General features: G+C 39.5%; 1 protein-coding gene across 1 annotated transcript in view; it reads left to right on the forward strand.

Annotated features, from left to right (window-relative positions):
- Window positions 1-25,843, forward strand: part of LOC133124026 (thrombospondin type-1 domain-containing protein 7B-like) — a 288,207-nt gene that overhangs the window by 138,355 nt on the left and 124,009 nt on the right. Inside the window, exon 7 of the mRNA XM_061234839.1 lies at window positions 12,605-12,805. Coding sequence (XP_061090823.1) covers window positions 12,605-12,805 — 201 coding nt within the window. The remainder of the gene's footprint in view (window positions 1-12,604; window positions 12,806-25,843) is intronic.

The raw sequence follows: 25,843 nt of genomic DNA on the forward strand, positions 1-25,843 counted from the left end.
TTTCTTCACAAACCGGCTTAACCAGCTTTAGGTGTGTCTCCTCTGGGTGTGGAGCCACTTCCTGGCCTTGTAGCGGTGCTCCACCACTTCCTTCAGTGTGCCACACACCCTCCCTCTCAGTCATTGTGGAAAATCCCGGAGATCAGCTGTTTAATATGCCCTCCAGAGCTATGTTGCTGAAGACGGCAATTGGTCTATTCGAGCAACTCTACGTTGACAGTGACTTCCCGGGAGGGGACGCTATACACCGGGAATTTAATAGCAGTGCGATTCGGGAATTTTGAGCAACCCTGTCACCCCTGTCTCTGATGCATCCGTCTGTACAATCATCTCCTTCAAGGAGCCGGATGTGATGAGGACTGGCCTTGAACACAGAGCCTTCTTCAGTTCCTGGAAGGCCTGTTTGGTCTGTTCTGTCCACCTGAATTTGTTAGGAAGGGAACTTTCAATCAGGATAATGAGGGGTGTCATCACCTCCTGACTTTCTTCTTAGTGGAGGGAGGTGGCCAGTCCTTGATTGTGTCCAGAATTTTAATTTCAGGTTTCACATTGCACCAGCCAATAGTGAATCCTAGATACTCGACTTCCTCCAGACTCAATTTACATTTCTTAGGCTTTCCCAATAACCCTGCCTCTCTAAGTGCCCCCAAAACTGACTTGGGTTTCCCAATCCCGGCTATAGATGATAATGTCATCCAGGTAGGCTGCGGCATACTCACAATGCCCCTTGAGGTCAATCAGTCACTGGAAGGTGGGAGGAGCTCCATGCAGGCCAAAAGGCAAAACTCGGTAGTCGAATAGCCCATCAGGAGTAGTGAATATCATCTTCTCTTTGGATCCCGGGACCAGTGGGACTTGCCAATATCCTTTTTTGGATGAACACAGCCTTACCCAACCGCTCAATCAACTCATCCACCCTAAGCCTGGGATAGGCATCAAACTTTGATATTTCAATTTAATTCTTCACTCTGGTACAGGAGGGGAAAAACCACAAAACATAACCTCCTGGGCATTCCAGCATTTCAGGGGTTTTTCGTGATAGATACTTCACTTTGGGTGCTGTGAGCTGACACCCCGGACACTTCCTGCAAACTCTCTGCACTTCCTTTACCACTCCTGGCCTGTAGAAGCGATTCATGACTCTCTCATGGGTTTACTCCATTCTCAGGTGGCCGCCCAGAACATGAGAGTGCTTCAGCTGCATCACAGTCCTAACAAAAGTTCTAGGCACTACTAATAATTCTTCATACGATCTTGCTGTTTGGTGACATAATAAAGCAAATCATTTTGTATCGGAATCACAAGTTCACTTACCGCCTTCTTGCTGTTCCCTTCTCTGACATGACTGCATGTGTGGATCAGGTTATGCTCCTCCAACTGAGCTGTTCCAAACCATCCCAGCAGTGGTCCTGGTGGCCCTCATGTAGCAGCACTACAGTTTAACTGTGGTGGTTGGGTACTCCTTCCTGTTCCGTATGTATACAGGTGACGTGGACTGTGCGTCATCATGCTGCTGGAATCCAGCAATGCCTTGCAGTCAGTTATACCCAGTTTGGCCACGACTATAGGTGCAGGGGCTCAAGACTGATAGGTAGCATTGCTGGTTGTATGGGAACTGGCTTGATGGGAGAGGGACATGTCACCACCTATATTCTTATATGAATTGCTAGACAGTTAGTATGCTTGTAATACATGTAGTGGGAGTGGGGTGGTTCTTCGGCCTCACATTCTGACAGAACGTCAAGAAAGCCAGTGGTAGGCTGAGAAAAAAGGATAAAGGAATAATTAATTATTGATTGAGTAATTCATGGTCTATGAATTAATTGATTAATTAAATATGTTTTATTGCATCAGATCATGAGATCACACTTGAATTACTGACAAATTATAAGCAAGTGGAGTGTGAGGGTGTGCAGTGTATTACCTTACAAACAAGCATCTTTATTTCCTACATGACTGATCAAACATGCATATGTCTTGGCTCCACATCTCCCTGAGTGTCATGTCACACCATTAAATCTAGTGTGAGTTGTACATCACATTTTTCATTACAGGTTAAAATGTTTTTATTTTCACCCTTAATTCCTTTCGGTTCTGAGACATATTATTTCTATTGAAAATGGAGCTTAAAACCAAATAGCACTTAAATTAGCTATTTTTTTTGTTTTTGTTTTTCAATTGTAGCCCCTGGCTTGGTTTATTCACGATTGAAAAGTTGCCAGAACAGCTAACCTGTTTGTAAGGTTGTATTTATGAAATGTTATTAAGTGTCTAAGGTGCAGAAACAAATGACCAGAAATAATGTTTCTGACAATGTATTTAGTATGCCCTTAGTATTTATGTTCTAGGAGGCTGACAGGACCAGACATATATATACAGTTAAATGCAAAACGTATTGCAAAAGTGCCACAATTTTAGTTGTTTTGGCTCTGTACTCCAGCACATTGGATTTGAAATAAAATCAATCTGCAAACTATCAGCTTTAATTTCAGGGTATCCTCATCCATATTGGGCAGTCTATGTAAGAATAAAAGTGGAAGTAACTCTATATTGTCCCAATTGAATTACATGTTTAGGTGTATTAAAAGGAAAAACCTTGAAAATTAAGTTACTTCATTCCTAAGTAAGGACAGTATTTATGTAGGACATGTGGCCCAAAATGATTTAAACTTGCATTACCATCTAAATCCCAAGGGAGTTGATGTAGGTATTAGATTTTTGCAATCACCTGGCTAATTATACAATTACTGATCAATTTAGATCCTCATACAAGTAATTTGTTGAAGTAATGGGCTATATCAGATGAGAGGAAGGAATGCAACATGGACAGAATGTTAAACCAAAAAAGTATTTGAGTGACTGGGTACACAGTACCCCTGGTACACTGCCCACAGAGTCAATTTATTTTGCACAGCTTACTATGATTTCATACTGGCACAAAAAAACACATTTTCAGACAAAAACATCAATCACAGTCTGTAAAAAAACAATAAGGGAAATCCCCTTCTCAGTGGAAAAAAACAGATGTATTTCTGAGTGCATTATACATAAGGTTTTCAATCCTGAATGTGCATTTTAAAATTACCATCTAAGACATGGGAGGGATAATAGAAGTAGTATTTGAACCACAGGCTGCTGACATAGAGTGTTGCGTGGAGGTCTGGAACAGTCTTTGACGTAGCAGACCGGGGTAGTGGTTCCCATCTTCAAGAAAGGGGACTGCAGGGTGTGTTCCAATCACTCTCCTCAACCCTCTAGGGAAAGTCTATGCCAAGGTATTGGTATGGAGGCTCCCACCGATAATCGAACCACAGATTCAGCAGGAACAATGTGGAATCCTTCCTGGCCGTGGAACTGTGGACCAGCTTTTCACCCTCTTGTAGATATTTAAGGGGGCATAGGAATATGCCTGTCCAGTCTACATGTGTTTTAGGATCTGGAGAAGGTCACCATGTTCCTAAGGGTATGTTGTGGGAGGTGCTGCCGGAGTATGAGGTGCCCGGGGTCGCTACTGTGACCCATTCAGTCACTGTTTGGTCAAAGCAAGAGTGTTTGCTTTAATTCAAGCTTGTTCACTGTGGGTGTCAGACTCTGCCAAGCGTGTCCCTTGTTGGTCCTCCTGTTCTTGGTATTCATGGACAGGATCAGAAGGTGCATCCGAGATCTGGAGAGTGTGGGGACGTAAGGGTGGCATCTATGTGGTTTGTGGATGATGTTATCCTTTTCATACTGTGACCCTTGATGCACACTAGAATGGATTGCTGGAGAGTGTGATGCAGATGGGCTGAGGATCAAGTCTTATTCACAAGTGACGGAAAAAAAAGGGATCGGGAGATTGACAGCCATTTTGGTGCAGTGGCCACCATTCTGTGGGCATTGTATCAGACCGTGATGGTGAAGAAGTAGTTGAGCCAAAAGCCAAAGCTCTCAATTTACCTATCGATTTTCATCCCTACTCTCACCTGTGGTCATGAGCTATTGATAGTGACCAAAGGAGTAAGATTGTGAAGAGGTGAGTTGGTTTGTGCATCTAATAAGGATGCCCCCTGGGTGCCTGCCGTTGGGGGTGGGAGGAGACCCAGGGGCAGACTCAGGGCACGCTGTAGAGATTGTATCTCCCAGATGGCTTGGGATTGCCTTGGGTTCCCCTGGGATGAGTCTGAGTAAGTAGCTGGGAAGAGGGATGTCTGGGCTGCTCTGTTTGCTCTGTTGCCACCGTGTTCCTGACCTGGTGGTTAGAAAATGGATGGACATTGTATTTGTTCCGCTAGTAAATTGTAATTTTTACTTATATAGTTGACAGTTATATTTGATTTAAAAAAGGCTCTTGCTGACACTAACGTGATGCCGTTGCAAAGTGCATACAGACATACCTGGGAATACACAGATTTAATTGCTGCCAAAGGCCTACAGCATCTAAAGAGTATTGACTCTAGGTGTGAATACTTTTGCAAATGAAAGATGTAAGCCTTTGATATTTCAAAATGTATGATAGAAATCCATCCATCCACTGCATCACCCTGCAGCCCTTGCAAATTGCAAATTATTGTTTGATGAAGGAGAACATATTTCACTGCTTTGATACTAAGGTGTAACAGTATAAAATGATGAAGAAGTCATTAAACATTTTCTGAAGGCACTGTATATGCATCATAGCATACCTTGTTTGGTCATGTTGGTCTTCATTTCAGACCTGCCCTACCAATCTGTCTGTCCACCAAATTTTATTTAATTAAAAAGTTGGTTCCAAGACATATGGTGCATGAGAAGTTGGAGAAAAAATAATGGAGAAAAAAGCCAAATGCCAACCAATTAGCAATAATGGGAAACAAAAGTTGCATTAAAGCAATAGCATAACCAGGATGTACAATCTTTAGATTTCCTTTGAGATCAGCATGCCCTCTTGTGCAGTTACAAGTGACCGACAAATTGGCTATGGTGGAAAATACAACAGTGTTTATTTATTGATTGCATGACATGGAAGTTCCTCTAATGAGCCAGAGCCATTTTGTCCTGCTGCCTGTTTGAGATTCATTAAAGGGAAAGACTGGAAGCCTGGCGGGTGTATACATTTGGAATTCTAACCCTTCCTGCTGTAGAACAGTGATGTATCACTTGGGCTGTGGTTGTCGGTGTCACTACAATACAGGGAGCATAAGCCTGTGGTAATTAATTGTAACAAATGTTCAAATCACTGCGATCAGTGTCTCTTTGCTGTGTTCAGGAGCCAGGAGACAAAAGAAAGTTCTGAAATGCTCTGAGATCAAGGCAGAGCACTTGCAAATGTGGAACATTCAGGGAATTAACCCTTTCCAGTTTGACCCCCCTAGAGGTCAATTTCCACCTATTTTGTGCTAGTCCTATGAAAGTGTCAATATCTCAAAAACTATTTACTGCACACATATGGTTGAAGACTTAAATTAAAGAAAATGCTTGTATCATTCAGAAATTTGAGACCAAACTAATTTGTGTCAGAGCATGTACATACAGTATACACAAAATATACACAAAAATGCAAAAAGAACAAACTAACACGTTTTCATAGTTTTATTAGGTTAGCAAGAGCCCTGTTAGCCAGTAAAATTACGGCAAGTCCAAATCCTGTAATTACACACCTCTGTATATTAATTCTACTATGTGAACACAGATTCACATCCATGAAATTCACAGAGCAAAAGGTGGTGTGACAAGAGTATATTTCTGCTGTCGCAGTCTGCCTGAAATTAACGTCTTAGTTACTAAAGCTACAGCCCATTACACAATCAGCGAATGCGAATGCCTACAAATCACATCTTGCGATTGAGGCAGATCTTAAATGGCGCAGTTAAAACACCCGTTAATGGCATTGAATAACCACACTGCATGTGCTGATATCCATGTATCTGGTGCCATGTAAAAGTTTATCCTTATCGGGCAAACTGTGTCAATAATCCAGCTGTGGCAGCAGGTGTCGTTTGAATTAATTAATTAAGAATGGGAACGTTGCGTGGGAGGTTTCAGGACATCTTTTATTTCGCCCAGAAGCGTAATTATTTGTATGGCTGGATGTTTGTCACAGAACTCGCAGGTGATTATCTCTTTTTTGGCTGTCCTTTGCAATTCCCAGTTTCTTTTCCGTAATTATTTTGGAGGATAGCTAATCGAAACAAACATGGTCTTTCCATGGATTGCGATTAAAAGCAGCCTATCAATGCATTACAACTCATATTTTTTACTATTGGGAACACTGTTTTTTAAACTTCAGACACTTGTTACTGTCACTAAGGTTCAGCAAGTTATTTCAGTCACTCAGTCACTGCTCGCATGAGACATTGATTAATTAAATTATTTTGTAGATATTTTCTGTGACAAACACCCAGCCTTAATTATTGCTTGGCTGCAATCATGAATTAATATTTACTATCAATAATCTGTTTGATGATTCTTGCTCTGGGAGTTAGTGTGATTCTTGTTGCAAAGATTATTTCAGTGCATCTTTGGCGGCTACACTCGTATCTCTTGTCTCACTTGCGCCTCGGTTTTTGCCTACTTTTTAGAGGTGGAGAAAATTCACGCACGTGAAACATACGATGCATGTTTCCTGGGGCGTATGCGCCATATGTCCACAAAAGGTTTAGTAAATCAGGCCCATAATACCTTGTTGGAAAGGGTAGGAAACCTCATACAGGAGGCTAACCATATTTTATATTAGTTTGGTACTGAAATGACCTAGCAATGCATTTGCACTACAATAATAAGTAGTTCAATACGGCATTTGCGTCGGCATAGTCTTGGCAAATACACTCACCAAGCACTTTTAGGAACATTTTTACTTTATTACCCCTACATATTCATGTGATTGTCTAATCAACCAATTATGTGGCAGCAGTGCAATGCATACAATCATGTAGACACGGGTCAGTAGCTTCAGTTAATGTTTATATCAACCATCGGAATGGGTAAAAAATGAGACCTTTGACCGTGGAATGATTGTGGGTTGCAGACAGGGTGGTTTGAGTATCTTAGAAACTGCTGATCTCCTGAGATTTTCACGCACACTAGTCTGTAGAGTTTGCAAAGAATGGTGCAAAAAAAAAATTTTTAATCCAGTGAGCAGCAGTTTTGCAGACAGAAACACCTTGTTAATGAGAGACATCAGGCCAGACTGGTCAAAGCTGACAGGAAAGTGACAGTAATGCAAATAACCACACATTACAACAGTGGTGTGCAGAAGAGCATCTCTGAACACAAAACACATCATAACTCTTAAGTGGCTAGGCTACAGCAGTATAAGTAAAAAAAAGAGTCTAATAAATACCTAATAAAGTACTTGGTGAGTGTATATAGTTTTCAGATGGCTGAACAGATTATAAAATAAAATAAACTAAAACTAAAATAAATGTTAGAAAACAGTTGTAGCTTCATAACCTGGTGGGATATTTGGTTCCAAAACAATAATTTCCAAAACAAACTTATATTTCCACCAAATCGGAAATATGTTCTGCAATAATTTGTTCTTATATTGGAACATGATTTTTTGACGTAGAGAGATGGTATCAAGGATTGTTAGAATATGTATTTTATCGTCTGAGTCTCTGGCGAGGTGACGGTTTAAACCATGAGTGTAGCGAGAGGGAGGCTGGAGTTGTATTGCTCTGCTATGCAAATAAGAAGCTGATGAGCATCTAAACTGCTGTTCTCGCTTGTGGAGAGTCAACAATCTGTCGGTGCTGTTTTGCAGTTTTATTACATCACAGTTTTTCGGATTATATAAATATGAATGCAACAATAATTTGAGATGTCAACGACGGCTTCCTATTGCCGCACACATCTGCTTCAAGGTCCTAGTGTTGGCATTTCAGGCTCCTAAGGGGACTGCCCCACCTTACATACAATCCTTAATCACTCCCTACTCCCCAGCTAGACCACTCCGGTCTGCCAGCTCTGGTCGCCCCCTATTTCGATGCAGACTAAAAACACACCTTTTCAAACTGTACCTTAGTCCTCCCTCCTGATCCCCCCCCCCCTTTTCCAATATCCCTCTTGTCTAACCCAAAAAATAAAAATATAAACAGAAAATACAAAATGTGCACTTCATGCGCATTTGACTAGTTATGGATATTATGCTTTAACTTGTGGAAGAACCTATGCACTTGTATGTCGCTTTGGATTAAAAGCGTCTGCCAAATGACTAAAATGTAAATGTAAATGACTCAACGACAAGGGGGCAATGTTGATAGGGTTAACAAGCCAGGAAAAACTGGAAGAGCTCACAGGTTTTGAAATGGATCATGCCAGTTTTATTTTTTGGTCTGTTAACCCCTTGAGTATCACCAGTTTTCTTAACACAAGATTGAAAATGACATGGCTACTACTCTTGAACCCTTTTGACTACAGGCACAATTCTGTCCACAGTCTTTTCTGAAAGGCAACCCTTGGGGGTTTGTTTCTCTAATTTTTCTAAATATTAAGTTAACAAAGTTACAGATGGAATAAACAGTGGATTTTTTTGTATTTTAGTGGATACAGATGCCCATGGTTGTGTCTGGTGGGCTTAGAAACACAATAGAACCACTGCAATAATGCAAATTCCTTTCAAATTTGATGACAATATTTCCGAAAATGAGCATTCTGCATTGCTTTTTGTAAACTACTATGTCTAAGCAGGTTTTTGGAGGACATTTGGAGACTCCAAAAGGACACATGTAAACTAAATGATATTATGTTGTGTATGAGGTGTAAAATACTATAGATTTGCAAACTAAATGATAAAACATTAACCTGAAAATCCTATGATTATCCTGAAAAATTTGAGGATACTTTCCCCCTGCCTGACACCCTGCACCTACCTTTCCCTTTTCTTTCTCTCACCAACTTTCTTTCTCTCTGACAGCAGTAGGTCCAGAAGATTGTAAAAATACAATATTCACTACAATAAATGCAATAATAAAATCTTGCATACTAACATATTGATTGAGATCCATTGATTTAAGTTTTTGTCAAATCCCCAACCCACAACAACGTCAAACACATCCCAAAATTTCACATGTCATTTATTATTCAAATGCAGGCATGCTCCTGATTTATAGCGTACAGAATAATAATAAAACATTTTGTGAATTTATGTAGATTCTTACCAATATAAAATGGGGTCATGTCACTGAAAATGCCCTTTAATGTGGAGTCAAATGCATTTTCACTATTCACTCAGACAAGCAATTTATTTCGAGGCCTCCAAATATAGTCTTGTATTTAGAGTTTGTCATCACAAAAACATTTTTGTTGGAAAACATCAACCTTTTTAGTCATAAAGTCTCAAGAACTTTTCCAGTGCATAACTGTCTCAGTATGCGTACTGAAAATGAAAGGAAAATGATCCCGCCCGTGAAAACATCTGTGTTGTTTTATGAAAGCCCAACAAACAATGCACCATTGGAAATTTAATTATCTAAAATGCTACTCAGTTGTCAGTCTAATACCATACTCCTAACTGGCTGTACAATGAGCAGAAGTTATACTGTAGGTGATTGCTTACGGAGAGGGGAGTTGTATACCATGCGACTGCATTACCGGGACTGGTCAGAGAACCTTGTAGTTGGGCTGATCGTGTTCCAGAGAGCCAATACAAAATTTATATACTAGCATTCCTATGTGCAAGTACTTACAGTGGGAGCAATAATTATTTGATCCCTTGCTGATTTTGGAGGTCATCATAGGTACATTTTAACATTGAGACAGAATATCACAAAATAATCCACAATAACAACATCATATAAATTTTGTAAATTTATTACCGTATTTTTGCGTGAAATAAGTATTTGATCCCCTACCAATCAGCAACAATTCTGGCTCCCACAGACCAGTTAGTTTTCCATTAAGAAGCACTAATCTGAACTCATTACCCAAAACACCTGTGTCAACTCGTTACATCGTTATGTAGCTGTATAAAAGACACCTGTCCACACAATCAATCAGATTCCAACATTTCCACCATGGCCAAGAAAAAGGAACTGTCTAAGGACATCAGGGACAAAACTGTAGACCTGCACAAGGCTGGGATGGGCTACAAGAAAATAAGCAAGAAGTTAACAACTGTTGGAGCAATTATTAGAAAATGGAAGAAACACCAAGTCACCGCCAATCTCCCTCGGTTTGGGGCTCCATGGAAGATCTCACCTCGTGGGATATCAATGATCATAAGAAAGGTCAGGGATCAGCCCAGTACTACACAGGAGGAGCTTGTTAATGACCTGAAGGCAGTTGGGACCACAGTCACGAAGAGAACCATCAGTAACAGACTATACCGTGAAGGATGGATTAAAATCCTGCTGAAGGTTCCTCGGCTGAAGAAGGCACATGTACAGGCCCGTCTGAGGTTTGCCAAAGAACACCTGGATGATCCAGAGGAGGCTTGGGAGAAGGTGATGTGGTCAGATGAGACCAAAATAGAGCTATTTGACATCAACTCGACTCGCCGTGTTTGGAGGAAGAGAAATGCTGAGTACAACCCCAAGAACACCATCCCCACTGTGAAGCATGGAGGTGGAAACCTTATGCTTTGGGGGTGTTTCTCAGCTAAGGGGACAGGATGACTTCACCATATTGAGGGCGACAACCTTCCCTCAGTGAGAGCACTGAAAATGGGTCGTGGATGGGTCTTCCAACATGACAATGACCCAAAACATGTGGCCAAGGCAACAAAGGAGTGGCTCAAAAAGAAGCATATTAAGGTCTTGGAGTGCCCTAGCCAGTCTCCAGACCTAAATCCCATCGAAAATCTGTGGAGGGAGCTGAAGCTTCAAGTTGTCAAGCAACAGCCTCGGAACCTTAAGAATTTGGAGAGGATCTGCAAAGAGGAGTGGACCAAAATCCCTCCCAAGATCTGTGCAAACCTGGTGAAAAACTACAACAAACGTCTGACCTCTGTGCTTGCCACCAAGTATTAAGTCCTATTGTTCTATGGATCAAATACTTATTTCATGTGAAAATATGATATTAAATTTAAAAAATGTATATGATGTTGTTATTGTGGATTATTTTGTGATATGATATTGTCTCTCAATGTTAAAATGTACCTATGATTAAAATTCTACACAGTTCCATTCTTTGTAAGTGGGCAAACCTACAAAATCAGCAAGGGATCAAATAATTATTGCTCCCACTGCATGCAATGGTGAAATGGACAAAAATGATCATTCAAGTAAACAATGGGCATTCTATAGATTTGTTTTTGAAATGATAAACTATTATGAATTTGGTTCACTGGATCCTTGCGGGAAAAAGGACACTGACATTACCCTAATTAGTGTAGCTTGTGGATTCCCAAAATTCTGAGAAAGTGAGACCCCCCTTGCTTGTTTTTCCATGCCACGTTACAAAATTAGGAACTGCTATGGCTAAAGCAATGGCATCTTAAAATAATGCATACAGATAGAACCATGAGTTTTAGCGTTTTCACGCGGTATATGCTGTGACGATATGACTGAAAATTGCACCGTGAAAAAAGGAATGAATGCAAAAAATTCCACTCTGACCCGTATTCGATTTAAGAGGTTAAGCTGCTCATTTTTATGCTGCAGAGTGTAAAAAAGGAACATAATAATGATTCAGTCCACCTTGAGAAGAATTTGAGTTGTTGCAGTGCAGCTCGTATAAAATTGTGAAATCTTCTGGACTAGAACATGTCAGTCATAGTGCAATAAATTCAAAGTGAAGATTTTCTTTATTATTTGCTTTAACCTTCCAGTACCTGCATGAGGCAAGATGAAGGCTAATGAATGCATGGTAAATGAAGAACACATAAGGAAAGAATGGAATGTTAAGAGATTTTTAGAATATATTTCAGTTTTACTATTTCTATTCAATCCTTCTGCAGAAGTGTGTTCTTTGCCCCAGGACTAATTGTGTTTAGCTATAAGGTAAAGATTATGGCATGAAAAAAGGACCCAACACAAAAGCGAACTGGAGACATTCAGAAGAGCAAAGTGTCAGGGTTGCAGGAAAGGCACACAATTTTTGATTGAATGCAATTCAATATATAAGGAAACTTTATGGTGTATTATACCAGTTGAAATTATGGATGAACAAACATTTACATGACACAGTGTTCAAAGATTGCACATTACAATAAAACTTTTGTTGACAATGACAACAAAAATAGTTCAACTTTATTCATTAAAAATTGCTTTTGAAGAAATAAACAAATAAATGACAAATTACAAAATGACTTATAAGGAAAGAAAAGGAAAGGTGAGCTATTGGTAAACTTATCAAATAGCGGTTGGGGATCTTTGGCATGTTTTGGCATTTCATTAATCTTAAAGATTGTACATACAGTATCGTAGAATTTCATTATAGAAACATCTAAATTGGGTGGGGTTTTTATTACTTGTGTGTAGAGAAAGACAAGTAAGATATTTTTCAATATGGCCAATGTTTTATCTTCAGAAATGACACCATATATAATGCTTTTATAATCTATGACATGTAGTGCTGTGGTCACATTACACCACCCAGCCTGGTCATATAGGCGCTCCCTGCTGACTCTGCCCATACAAGATGAAGGAGATTGCTCCATGCTCACGGTTGTACTCATGACCCAGACTGCCCCCATCTGTGTCCTCAGGTTTCAAGCAGCGAAGGCGGCAAATTGAGCGAGAGCCTGCCGGTGAGTCTCAGAGCTGTCCCCACCTAGCAGAGGCCATTCCATGCGAGGACCCCATCTGCTTCCTGTTGAGTGTGACATCAGAGGAGCCCTGTGTGCCCACACAGGGACCATGTGGCCCCGGAACCCAAAACCAGAGCGCCCTCTGCACCAGTACCCAAGGTAAGAGGCGTCACCTCTTGTGACATGACCTGCTCCTGAATACAAAAACAAGAGGGCAGTATATAGGCGAATTGCTAGCTTGACACAGCAAGTATGTTGCATTTTAATATACTGTATATTTGAGGAATCATAATAGGTTCCACGTGCGCAGAAACGTGTCTCGGTTTATAGGCATTATTCAATGCACAAGGTTTAAGTAAGGCAAGAGACATCTGATTAAAAGTTGGAATTGGAGTTTCTACTGAACGACAGTGGCTTTTCTGAACATCTGACACACCTCTGTGTTCACAATTCTGTTTTCATCTTTATTATTCAAATTAACAATAATAATTAGTCAAATATGCATGATGAAGTGTGACAGCATCTGGGACAAAAAGTGACATTAAGCTGCAAAAACGACTTTAATATATGAAAAGATTTGTCTATGGGTATATTTGCCTTTTTCACCATGGAAATTAATTAATTTGTTCAATTGTTTCCTCTAAGCTGGGTACATAGTACACTGAGCATTGTGTGACATTGGCTGTCTTTTATGTTAGTTGCATGTCAGACTGTGGGATATGCCCCAATAATATGTCTTTCATTGTAATGCTCTTTCGACTATAAACTTGCCTTTACAGTAACAGTAATGTAGGAATTAAATAATAATTAATAGCAATGTTATCATAACAACAGTGCAGTCATAACTGAGATATTGTCATGAGAGTAATATATGAGCTGTGATTAAGTCATTATTGTCATAATAACAGAACAATGGGAGCATTTACATTATACACTAATAATCAGATTTTACCATGACTTTGGCAAAATTCTGATTATGGAAAATGGTCTTTATCTGATTATTTGTATTGGAGATCATAATTGACATATTTAAAACTTGATTAAAACCCCTGGATTCTTGCCCAATATAAAAATTTTTGGGTGCATTTCTGATTTCTTTCAGCTTTGTGACACTACACATTTAAGGGGAAAGTCAAAGATCCCAGAAGGAAACAAGCATGGCTTACATCTCACTTAACAGACGGATACACCACCAGCATTGTATTTGATCATATGACCATTACTGTTGAAATGCATTGTGATTTCGAGGCCTTTCTATGGGTTTTCTATAGGGAGCCGTAGTCCATAATGGGTTAAATGCAGCCAAATACTGCTATGCAGTCAGAATGTTCTAGAATGACTTTCTACCAGGTATTTTGAGTCACTTTTGTTCGCTGTAGTCTTAACCGATTGATTGATTGGGGGAGGGCAGTCGGGTGGTTTGTATTTGGTTCATGTACTTCTCCAGGATGCAATTAGCTTGACGCATGTCCTAAAAGGGCCTCTTTGGGAACGAGATTACCATTTCCGCCATATGAGAATTCCTGAATAAACTGCCTATCTGGCCACACTTGAGTATGTCACTACTACGTGAAATAGATCAAAGTAATGTGAGCCACAAATCCGAGAGCAGAGAGTGGGGTAACCAAGATGCAGGTAATGATGGCTATTACCCACACAATTATCCTGCTGATTACTGTAATTACATCAGTAATGATTATGATTAAAATGGACAAGATGATCTGTAGATAAATTGTGACAGGATTATGTGCCCATTCATGTTAGAGAGGCCTTTTTCCAGGCAGCACGGATTATAATAATATAATACGCTGAACAGCGTCTGTCTGTGACCCTTCTGGAAAGATAAAATAGTTTGAGCTTTAATGAGCTCAGCTTTTGGAGTTTCACTGTTCAATTTGGCTATGAAAGGAACTAGCTTGCACTGAGAGCGTGTATATACTGTACGCGTGTTCTGGTGAGTGATTGTATGTGTTGCGTGTTTGTCTGTAGTCATGTGTCCTCATGTCTTTCTTCACAATCTGGCCACAAAATGTTTCCTCAGTAAAAATCCAATTTTCAGGGGAGGGAGTGGCAATGGGTAAAAACAGAAGTGTCATGGCTGGCTGGGGGATGCTGCAAGAAGGTGTTCATGCCGACACTCTTAGGCAATTTGCACTTGCACCAAACCTCTGCTGGCGCGGCGGTCCAAGCTTTCACACTCATTTCGTTTCGTATCTCACGCAATCCTCCCGGATCCCGCACACGCGGTGCTGTTATTAAAACTCCCAGTGCTACACCTGCATCTGCTCAGGGATTCAGGGCTGATTTAAGTTGTGTTTATGTTGACTGTTGGCTCAGATGTGAAAAGAGAACAGGTGCACAGGTCTTAATTTCTGACTCAATGGCTTCACCCCTCTGATTTCTCTTAAGTCCGCTTTCAGTCTGTCAGTAAACGTGCTTACTCATGCGTTCGCATACGCACGGACATCCGCGCACTGACATACGTGTGATCCTCCACACACGCAAGTAAGATAAAAATTGTATGTCAAGTGACTCTACGTGACACATATGTCCGACATTTTAAAATATGTCGCTTCACTTCTCTTATTATAATTCATTTTTATGGCTTGGAGATATCAGGTGACAGTCTGGCAGTGTGCACTCATTTCACAGACCAGTTCACTAGAACATGTAATGTGGACGATGCATCTGATGTATGCATATATGGCCATGTGCATTTCATAAATTCCTTCAAGGCCCTGTCGACAGCTTCGGTCCTCGTCCATCAGAGAGCCACATTGCATAGTCTCCAATACTCCAGACAAGGTTTTTAATAGAGTGGAGAATCATAGCAGGTTTATGACCTGAATTTCAGTTCTCCAACTATAAGGACTGGATGAAGTATAGCAGCAGAGGGACTCTTTTGTAACTTTGTAAAAAAACTAAATTGAAGTGAATACATACTCATAACTTTGGAGTGGTCATTTCAGTGACAACTGTACGTATAATACTGTATATAAAACCAAGAAGCAGTCTTTCAGTTGATGAATGTAAGCAGGGGTCATTAGAGGAGCTGTTTAATGTTGCAAAAAAACTGTTTAATTGCAATACTTTATGTCTCTGAGTTTGCATGGAGCCTTGCTCCCCCCCTGATTTACTGTGAAATGCCTGTGGGTAATGATGGAGCCTTTCGCTGGTCTGGACGTGTTGCAGACTCCTGCTCACTAAGAGATGCTGCAGAGGCGTGATTGGTTAGGGACTGTGTTCCAGTGGAAGATATTACCATGCCCATGGCAAGGCGCAGGAAGGAGAGACAGCTAATCCTTAGAGTCCACTTGTCCTGTCAGTGTACAGAGTGAATATCAGCCACTTGTGACTGCTTTTCCTCACTGACACAAGATCCTGGGAACAGGAACCCCTGCCCATTGTTTCTGATGCGCAAATGAGGACTGGCAGGTTCCATTTCCCTGCCACCTGCAGAATTGAGTCAGAAATAGCAAATCTTCTTGGTTCAAATAGACCCAAAGACACTTCAGAAACATTCAATTTGTTCATTACTTGAACCTTGTTCTGAGAACCTTCATGTTTTTATGCTGTTTTCTGCAGGGGTGTCCAGCCAGAACAGGTAGCTTATTACAGGAGGGAATTGATCCTGACTGGAAGGTGACTACACTTCTCTCTTTCGTTCTTGATTCAGAAACAGAAGGAACTAGATATACTCCTCCAGTGGTCCCTTTAGTCTAGCTGGGGCAGCACAACCAAAATAGCACTTGCAGTATTAAGCCAACTTGCTCTTGTTACAAGATGTTAAAATGCTTTGATCTGATATTCTGCTACTGCCCAAGTTCATTTTTTGAGACGTGTAAATAATTGAAGCCTTTGTAGCCAGTGGGACACTTGGACAGTGTGCAGCGGACCAAGAAAACCTTTCACTTGGGGGAAATCAGCTTCTTTGAAAAAATACCAAATATGTTATTGTGGGGCTTGATTATCATTGTGACTTTCTGTTTATATGTGTGTCACTAAATTATTCACATTCACTGTCAGTAGGATGCGCAATAAAATAACTGTTTTACTGGCAACTGCTGGCAACATTGCTCATTTTTAGGACTGTTTGTTCATTTAGATCAACAGGGAGCATTCATAACATTCTCAGCTGTGTATTCACTGTGCAAAAACAACATTTTAGAAAAGGCGTGGTGGCAGGATGTAATGGTGGGGGAAAACATTGATACAGTATCTAATACTTTTCTTCTGCAATACAGTATCGATACCATACCACCGAATATCAATATTATATTTTAAAAACTGTCGTTTTACGGTAAAAAAACTGGCAACTGTGGTTCCCAGAACTTCATGGTAATAAATAAGGTAGAACTTTTTCTACAATTACACTAAAAGGATATTACTACTGTTGATTTTAGGGTTAAGGTTGGAGTTTGATTCAATTCTTTACTGTATAAGTACAATTTTTTACCGTGTTTTGCCATATAATTAACAATAAAATGTGTTATTCTACATGAATAACAATAAAATACAATAGGATAATTTATAATGCATTATATTTTAATATAAATTTAATATAATGTACGATGAAGGCGAAGAACCACGTTCCGCAGAGTCCATTAACCCCTTAAGTTTGGGCTGGTGAGGTTTTTTTGCATTCATTCCTTTTTTCAGGGTGCAATTTTCAATCACCATGGTAACAGGATGTACCTTTTGAAGGCGTTAAAGCTCATGATTCTATCTATATAACCTATTTTAAAATGCAATTGCTTTAGCGACAAGTTCCTTATTTTGTGGGTGGAAAAACGAGCGTGGGGGTCCTCACCTGCATTTTGGAAATCCACATACGACAAGAAATAAGGTAATGTCAGCATCCTTTTCACAACAAGGGTCCAGTGGACCAATGCATCATGGTTTATCATATCAAAGATAATTATCAATAGAATGTTAGTTGCTTATGTAGGGACCTTCGCACAGGGCACCAAATTACTGTAGGGTCCTCGCACGGGCCGCCAAATAACGTAGGGATTTTACTCTCTATGAAACCGGGGCGCCAGTTAATGTTATGTAGCAGTATAACTGCAAAAAGTAATCAGTCTCATAAAATTACTGTTATCAGAAATATCTAACCACAAATTTAGTATTTTAATTAATAATTAAAACAACTAATATTAATGATTAAACATACCGATAACCTGAAGGTTGGAAGTTCTTCGAAAGACTGCTTTGACTCGGCTCTCATGTCTATGTGACGCCAAAACAGACAAATATATTTATTAAACAACGTACAAACACAGAACAGATAAACTAACGGGAAGTTAGTAGGGGAAGTTAGTCGGGTGTGTGTGTGTGTGTGTGCGCGCATGTCCCTTGGACAAAGGAAAGGTAAATCAGGCGTGTCAGTGATAGAGTTAGCTGTGAGAAGAGACTACTTGCGTAGTTTTACTCTAATTACATACGCGAAAGACGGTGAATCAATTCACGTACATATATATATATATATACCTAACAAAATACATTCCAATGATAAGATGCAAATATAGAACACACATTCACAATATCAGTCAAGACTAAACTAAACACTGGCTATGCCTGAATTTTTGTTCTCTTACTGAGTCCATACGCATTGGATCCAAAAGACGTCCTTATAGGAGTCGCGATGGTGCTGTGAATGCGTGTCCTGTACGGAAAAGTTTATTGCTCCTGCCATTACGGGATTGGCTGAACCATGCTAGACGTGCGGGGTGGACGTTGCAGAATTGTGGGAGTTGTAGTTCCTACACTTACTTATTATCAGGAATCATCATTGTTGTCATCATTGTTGTTTCACCGTTGTATAGTTCTACAAAAGTACATAGAAATGCTATTTTCTACATTTTGTATAGCCTTTCTCAAACATGATGAGCTGAAGTACTAGTGCCTCTGCCCAGTATTGGTAATGTAATTGCAGAGAAAATTTGTTACCCCCATCCGTGTGTAAGAAAATTCAGTATAACTTCAGCTCATCAAAGAACAGACTACAGGGATGTTATTGAAGTGATGACTAAAAAGCATTTTAGCTAATGACATTATGTTTCCAACATATAGTTTCTTAGGCTTGTATAAAACAACACCTAAATAAAACACATCATTCGCCTGCTTAATGAAATTGTAGCATTTTCAATGCACACGCCGAGACTGTTATTGAGATTTTATATTTAAAAAAGTTGATGTTTTACTGCAAAAAATTTATTTTGCGATGCCTACATCTAAATAGAGGACTTCCTTTGGAGTACTTCCAAGGACTCTCTCGTCTGAGTGAATATTTCTGAGGAAGACTATGAAAACACTGTTGACTCCATAATAGAGGGCATTTTCAGTGACATGAACCCATTTTATACCGGTGACTATTATCAAAACATTTTGTTATTATTCAGTATGCTTATAAAATCAGGATAGTCTTTTTGACCTGTGATGCTGTCTAAGGACAGCTGCAGGGTGGTTGAGACTGAGAGGTAGGGAGAGGGTGACAGGCAGGGGGAAATGCAAACACTTCTTTTCAGGATAAAATAGTTTAGTAAGCATTTGACCGTGGAATGATTGTTGGTGCCAGGAAGGGTGATTTCAGTATCTCAGAAACTGCTGATCACCTGTGATTATCACACACAGCAGAGTTTGCAGAGAATGGTGCTAAAAACAAAAAACATCCAGTGAGTAGCAGTTCTGCAGGCAAAAACACGCTGTTATTGAGAGAGGTCAGAGCTCAAACCTCAATTACAGTCCAGTCAATCGTATGGGTATGAATGCAGAAGTAAAATATGCAATTGTGTATTTTAAAGCCCCTTATTATCAAAAACACAAAAAGTATGAAATGGAAATAAGCTGCACTTTCTATTCATGGTGGGATTTGAATGGTGGGATTTGAATGTTCCCAATTACGAATTTGATTTTCGTTATATTGCTCATGACATGAGCTATCAAAGTGCAGTGGTAACTGGACTACAGGAAGGTGAGTGGTCTTTGCATAGGGGAGAAGGGGTTCATGTTGTAAGCCTAAAAAGCAGATCATTTTTTATTAATTTGACTTGAGGAAAAAGATGCTGAGAAGTAAAAACAGTCCCAACTGCAATCTTTAATCAGGTTGTCTACACTTGAATGTATGACACTTTATTATACCTTTATTTAGGTATTTAATAGACTTATTATTTAGACTTATTGTTTGCCTGCTGCTGTAGCCCATCTGCTGTAGGCATTGGAGACAAAAAGCAGCAGCCGAGTAGATTGCACATGAATATGGTTACATGCATTAAGGATTAGGGAAAAAAGCTTGCTGTAAATCTAACCACATTTATTATTTTTAAGGTATTAACAAATGTAGTTGCACTACATTAAAGTTGCACTGGACAACTTTCTCAATGGTTACAATGTTGTGGAAACATTTTGAAAATCTTAAAACCCATTGGCCCTGCACACAGGGAAAGAGACACCCCACTTCTCCTAAGTGCCTAAGTATAATATTTATTATCTGTTTTAGGGCAAATTATTATAACTACATTCACTTGAATGTTAATAATAATTTGTGCTAGCCAAGACTATTTGACTAACTTTCCAAAAATATTGTCATTCTGTGAATTTATATTCAAGAGTATTGTCATAATTACAACCAAGGAGACCTTATCTAGAGAACTGAATAGTCTCTTCTGCGATCAATTACTTGAGGACTCCATCTTTATGACTGAAATCTCCATGGTTATTTCTGCAAAGCTGACAACAGCTCAAAACCCCCCTCTGACTGCAGGCTAATTCAATAATAGTTGGAGTCCATGGAGTTATCAGCAGCAGAATCTCATTGTAATTATAGCTAACGTCAAAGCCAAGACTACTGGCATTGATAGATAGAAGACTGAACAAGCAACAGGCAGAGATGTGTTGGAAAATCAATTTTCACATGTGAAAAATGAAGCAGATTTGCCATTATTTTCTATATATTTATTTATTTTTTATCTGAGCTCCACTTGTCACTGATTAAACCCTTCATCACTCTGATGGTTTTTCAAAATCCAACAGCGATTCCTTCCCAAGGTTACCTTCCACATAAAACACAATCAACAATTGTGCAGTAATGTTTCTTTCTGGTTGTTTCAGTCGTGTTCAAGTTCAAATCACCTGAATTTGTATTGCTGTGCTAATAGATTCCTAGTTTCTGACATCTTTACAATAACAGCTATGATACGATTTATTCACAGATAGGTATCTGAACTGGAATGAGAATATTGATCTATATTAGGCTACATATTAATTTATAAACTGAATGGTCAATATTCTGTTCATTTTTTCATTACTGTTCATCTTATTTCTGTCATGTGCTTTCGTTTTGTATTATGTGTTCAGTTTCTTTCTCTTAAACATGCTTTTTCAATGATCAGCTCAGCATTAATTACTGAGTTATTGTATAGCACTCAACAGATTTAAATGAGGACAGCTGTGTGGGTGGTAAAACATGACAGAGGGATTGAATACCATCTAATTGCAGGTGGACAACCAGGCCCCTTACATAGCGGTGCCGGGGTTTGGTTCTCATAAAAAAGTTACTACTTTAAATCTATCTTTCACCTCTGGAAGGACATCCCTTGCATTGTAGCTGTTTGGAGTAAAATTGCATGTGGAAGAGAAAATATAAATCTACTTGAAATTGCATACAGCAAGTGCTTGTAATCGAACGTGAGGAATAGCTGTATTGCTGCCTCTGTGCATCAATAATGCAACAGACCCCCCAGGCCACTATCCATTTACAGGTTTCTTCACACCAGAACTCTGCTTCCACATGCTCACCAATTATAAATCTTTAATTTGGAATATATTCTTTTTTTTTTTTTGCATCATTTATTATTTTGATGTAAGTTAAATTAATCTCTCTGAAAGACATCGACAAATTTAGTCATTTGTTCGCATAAATTGGAGTCATTTACCGATTTAACGCCTGCCCAAAAAGCATTCTAGGCTACATGTTTATTTCACTCAAGCCTGAAAACACGTGGATTTATGATACATACAAGTCTTACAATACTGATTTGATACACTCAGTGACCACATTATTAGGTTGACCTGTACACCAGCTCGCTAATGCAAACATCTAACCAGCCAATCATGTGGCAGCTGCGCAATGCATACAAGCCTGTAGATATGGTCAAGAGGTTCAGTGGCTGTTCAGACCAAACATCAGAAAGGGGAATAAATGTGATCTAAGTGACTTTGACCATGGAACGGTGCCAGTAACTCAAATAACCTTTACAACAGAACCTAGAAGTGGAAGAAAGATAAGATAAAGTCTAAAAAATAAGGTTCATAAATACCTAATAAAGTAGTCACTGAGTGTATATAAGAATCTATGCTGCCATTAGCCTTGTAGAAAGCAAACCGCTTAAGAGCAATGTTAACTGTTATTTCTCTTCAGTGTTTTTTGTAGAATATTTTCACAAACAATTGAATTGATCATTTCATAGAGCAGTTTGCATGGCTGATTTACAGAGATATCTGTAATGTGGGCCGAGCTTGCTTTATATACAGCTGCTTCTGATTCTGGGATGGGGAAAAGTAATCCAGCTCCCGTATCCAGGATTTAGTCTGGACGTGCAAAGTGTGTTTCTTGGAAGTTGTCCTTGGTGTCCTTGCCACAAATAGCCTATAGACAACTTGGCAGTAAAGGCTTGGATAATGAATTCTTAATTTTCTTGTTTTTGGTTATGAAAGTCGGAAAGTAAAAGTGAGAATTCCCCTTCCTATTTATGTAATTTGGGTGAGAAGAGTCCGGCCACTGTCAATGACTTTGAGGGGCACAGCAGAAATTTGGGGATATGTTGGTAAAAGCTATTGACACATGCTGAAGAGAATAATGTATACCCTCATTATAAAGTGTCCTTCTTTATAAAATGTGTGAAGCAGTTGTCTACTCCACCTAATGTGATGTTGAGATCAATAATTTGCTATGAATTCCATTAGCAAAATATGTTTGACTGACCTATTCAACTTGTATCATTTTTGTTTATTTTATTACAATATTCTGAATATTCTAAATGAATCAGGAGTAATTGTTCATTAAATAGTTGGACTCGCCTGCAAAGATTTAATGCAGATTAATAGCAATTTCCCTGTGGCTATGCTGGAAAAGTCATGTGGTTTTAATGCCTCATTGGACCATAAGGCCAGTGTCGACACAGTTGGCCCTTTCCCGGGGATATTGTTATCTCAGCTTGTAACATCATTGTCCAAACAATTCAGACCAGTAAGCAGAGGCAGAGGTGTATGTGTGATATGGCATGAATGTTGGGGTGCCATGCTCTGTCTGTGAAAGCTCTCCACTTAAAAGCATCTTAACATTGGATTGACGGAAATATAAAGCAACCATCAGAGTGATCCATTTTCCTGGTGGCTCCTTTGTCCATCAAACTGGCAATTATTGGTGTGCCTGATCAATGAAAGTGACAGTAATCGAGTGGGTGACCTTCAAGTGTGGGGGGATGCCAATACCTGGTCTGAGGCCGGGTGGCTCTGCTGAATTTTCAAAATGTAGCCCCCATCTGGCAATTAACTACTTGTTAAGTCAGGGCTCTTTTCTACAAGGAGGGAGCTCAAAGTCCTTTAGCCTTAAAAGAGTACCCAGTGGCAGAGCTTGGGTAGTAGGACAGAGGGTGCAGAGCCAGTTTAGGTGGCCCCTGTGACCCATGTATTTTAGAAAATTGCTGTGACCAGATGATGTGTGTCTGCATATTCAACTTTGTTACAGAAACCTAGGTCATATAGATGCAAGCAATTGCACAGCGAGGCAGGCAAGCTATTGAAGTAGCATACGATAAATAATAAATAGAATGTTTCTGATTTGTAGATAGGCCACCTGCAGTTATTTAATGGTTGGAAATGTAAAACCCTGCCAATCAAGGCAGCAATGGACCAAAACATGTTTGTAACTGTGTTACAGTTTTTGTTTGCTGAACATCCCGTAGCTTAGCATGGGAAAAAACAAAAACAAACAGGAACAGCCTCTGATCTAATCAAGTGACTCCACTGACATAGCAGCCTCAGTGAAGTGGATTTCTTCTGGGATTGAATGGATAATATTTTTCATGAAGCTCAATATGAATTATTTGTGAAACAGGTAACTAATAGGTGTTATCATAGGTAACTTTGCATCCAATGCGTATTTACTAGGTCATTGGATAAGAATATTATCATAAGCGTATTGCTTCACTGCCAACTTTGCTAACTTTGAAAGTTTACTGGATATACAATCTTGCTTCATGCAATGCATAATTAGCTAGCAACACAGTCACACAAAACACTCTTCTTTCTTTTTTTTAACATTATCAGTACACCGGGCTACCAAATCATTGCAAATGACCAGTTTTGGCAAGGTTACATTTCTTTCATAATTGGTTGTCAAGTCAGGTGAATATTACCAGCCAATATTACCCATTACTTTTTATACGTTTTACCTCTTTAAGAGGAATGATGGACACAAAATGTTAGATTAAATGTTACCTAAATGTAGGCTTATCATGTATAATGCAGCTTGAAAGCAAAAAAGGCATAATACCGTAGTTAAAGTTTATTATCACTCTGTGTCTTCAAGTATGAACATGATAGCTATGAGAGATTTATTCCATAGCATTAACACTAGAAAGGCCAGAGTTGATGACATCTGACATCAGGCCTTATACAAGCAGTACTGTCCTTGTTCCATGAGTTTTCCTAAATAGTTGGGATAACAGTGTTTTTGAAATTGGAAAAAATTGACTCAGTAAAGAAATACAGGCATTTTGTGCACTTTTCTTCACAGAAATCCTCCGCCAGCCAGTAGACAGGTACCAGTACCAAGGTGTGAATTACATTACATTACATTACATTATTGGCATTTGGCAGACGCTCTTATCCAGAGCGACGTACAACAAAGTGCATACCCATAACCAGAGATAAGTTCGCTGAAAGACCCTAGAGGTAAGTACAATTTCAACTGCTACCTGTACAACAAAGATAAGGACATGGGCCTTTTTTTTATTTTTTTTATTTTTTTTGAACAAACAAACAAACAAACAGAGCAAAAGTCACCAAAGTTAACTATCCAAACACTGCTTACCTAGCCAACTAAAAATACCGATACACAAAGCAAGTCACAGAGACAACAATTAAGGTTCACAGGGAGGTAGGGAGGGATGGAGAGAGGTGCTGCTTGAAGAGGTGCGTCTTCAGCTTGCGCTTGAAGGTGGGGAGAGATTCTATAGTTCTGACCTCAACGGGGAGTTCGTTCCACCACCGTGGAGCCAGAACAGACAGTAGTCGTGAGCGTGAGGTGGAGGTTCTGAGAGGGGGAGGTGCCAAGCGGCCTGTGGAGGCTGAACGAAGAGGTCTGGCAGGGGTGTAGGGTGTGTAGGGTGTGAATGTGTTGCTCTCCTCCAAACACTATTGCTTTAATGCTCATTCAAGCACTATCAAAACTAGTTCCGCACATATGATCATTGCAATTGTTTGATGAAGATGATAAAGACATAAAGGTGGGGATGAATAATCATGGGCATTGTAGTTACAGAAATTGCAGGTTTATAACTCAGCGGAGATAAAGCCTTTGGCATATTGTCAGTTTTTCACTGAAATTGAGGCTTTGAATATATTCTATATTCTATATTAAACATGGCGTATTCACGGAAGGGAATGGGAACAGAAGTAGACAGAGCCAGGAAGCAAAATGGCTTTAGAATGTGCAGAATGGGAGTAGGGCAGCTTCGTATGATTGCATCAGGGCAGATGCAGAAGCAGCTACGGAACAGTGAATTAAATCCTGAACTCTCCCAAATCAGTAACATGGAATTAAACTCTTATGGGTTTCATTCAGAGCAGCAATCCTGCTTTGTGAAATACCACCAGTTCAGATACTGTAGTCTAGAGCTAGCTAAAATGGTATGCTGTGCTATACATGTATGTAGCAATAAACAAATAGGGTCTACCAAGATAACCAACTGGTAGATTACTTTACACTAAGAAAAAGAAACGATGAGGTGATGAGTAGTTAAACGTACTTATGGCTGGCCAAAATGAAAAGCCAATTTTCAGCCATCCTCGCGCATTAAAGTGAATTCAGACCACTTCAGATCTAACCAGAAAAAATCCTGGCAAACTCACTAGCTAGCGATATTTACCTTCCTTAACATTATAGGAATCCTGAAAATCCACCACAAACAACTT

The sequence above is a fragment of the Conger conger genome, chromosome 3 (genome assembly GCF_963514075.1).
Source record: "Conger conger chromosome 3, fConCon1.1, whole genome shotgun sequence".
In the NCBI taxonomy this organism is placed as follows: Eukaryota; Metazoa; Chordata; class Actinopteri; order Anguilliformes; family Congridae; genus Conger; species Conger conger.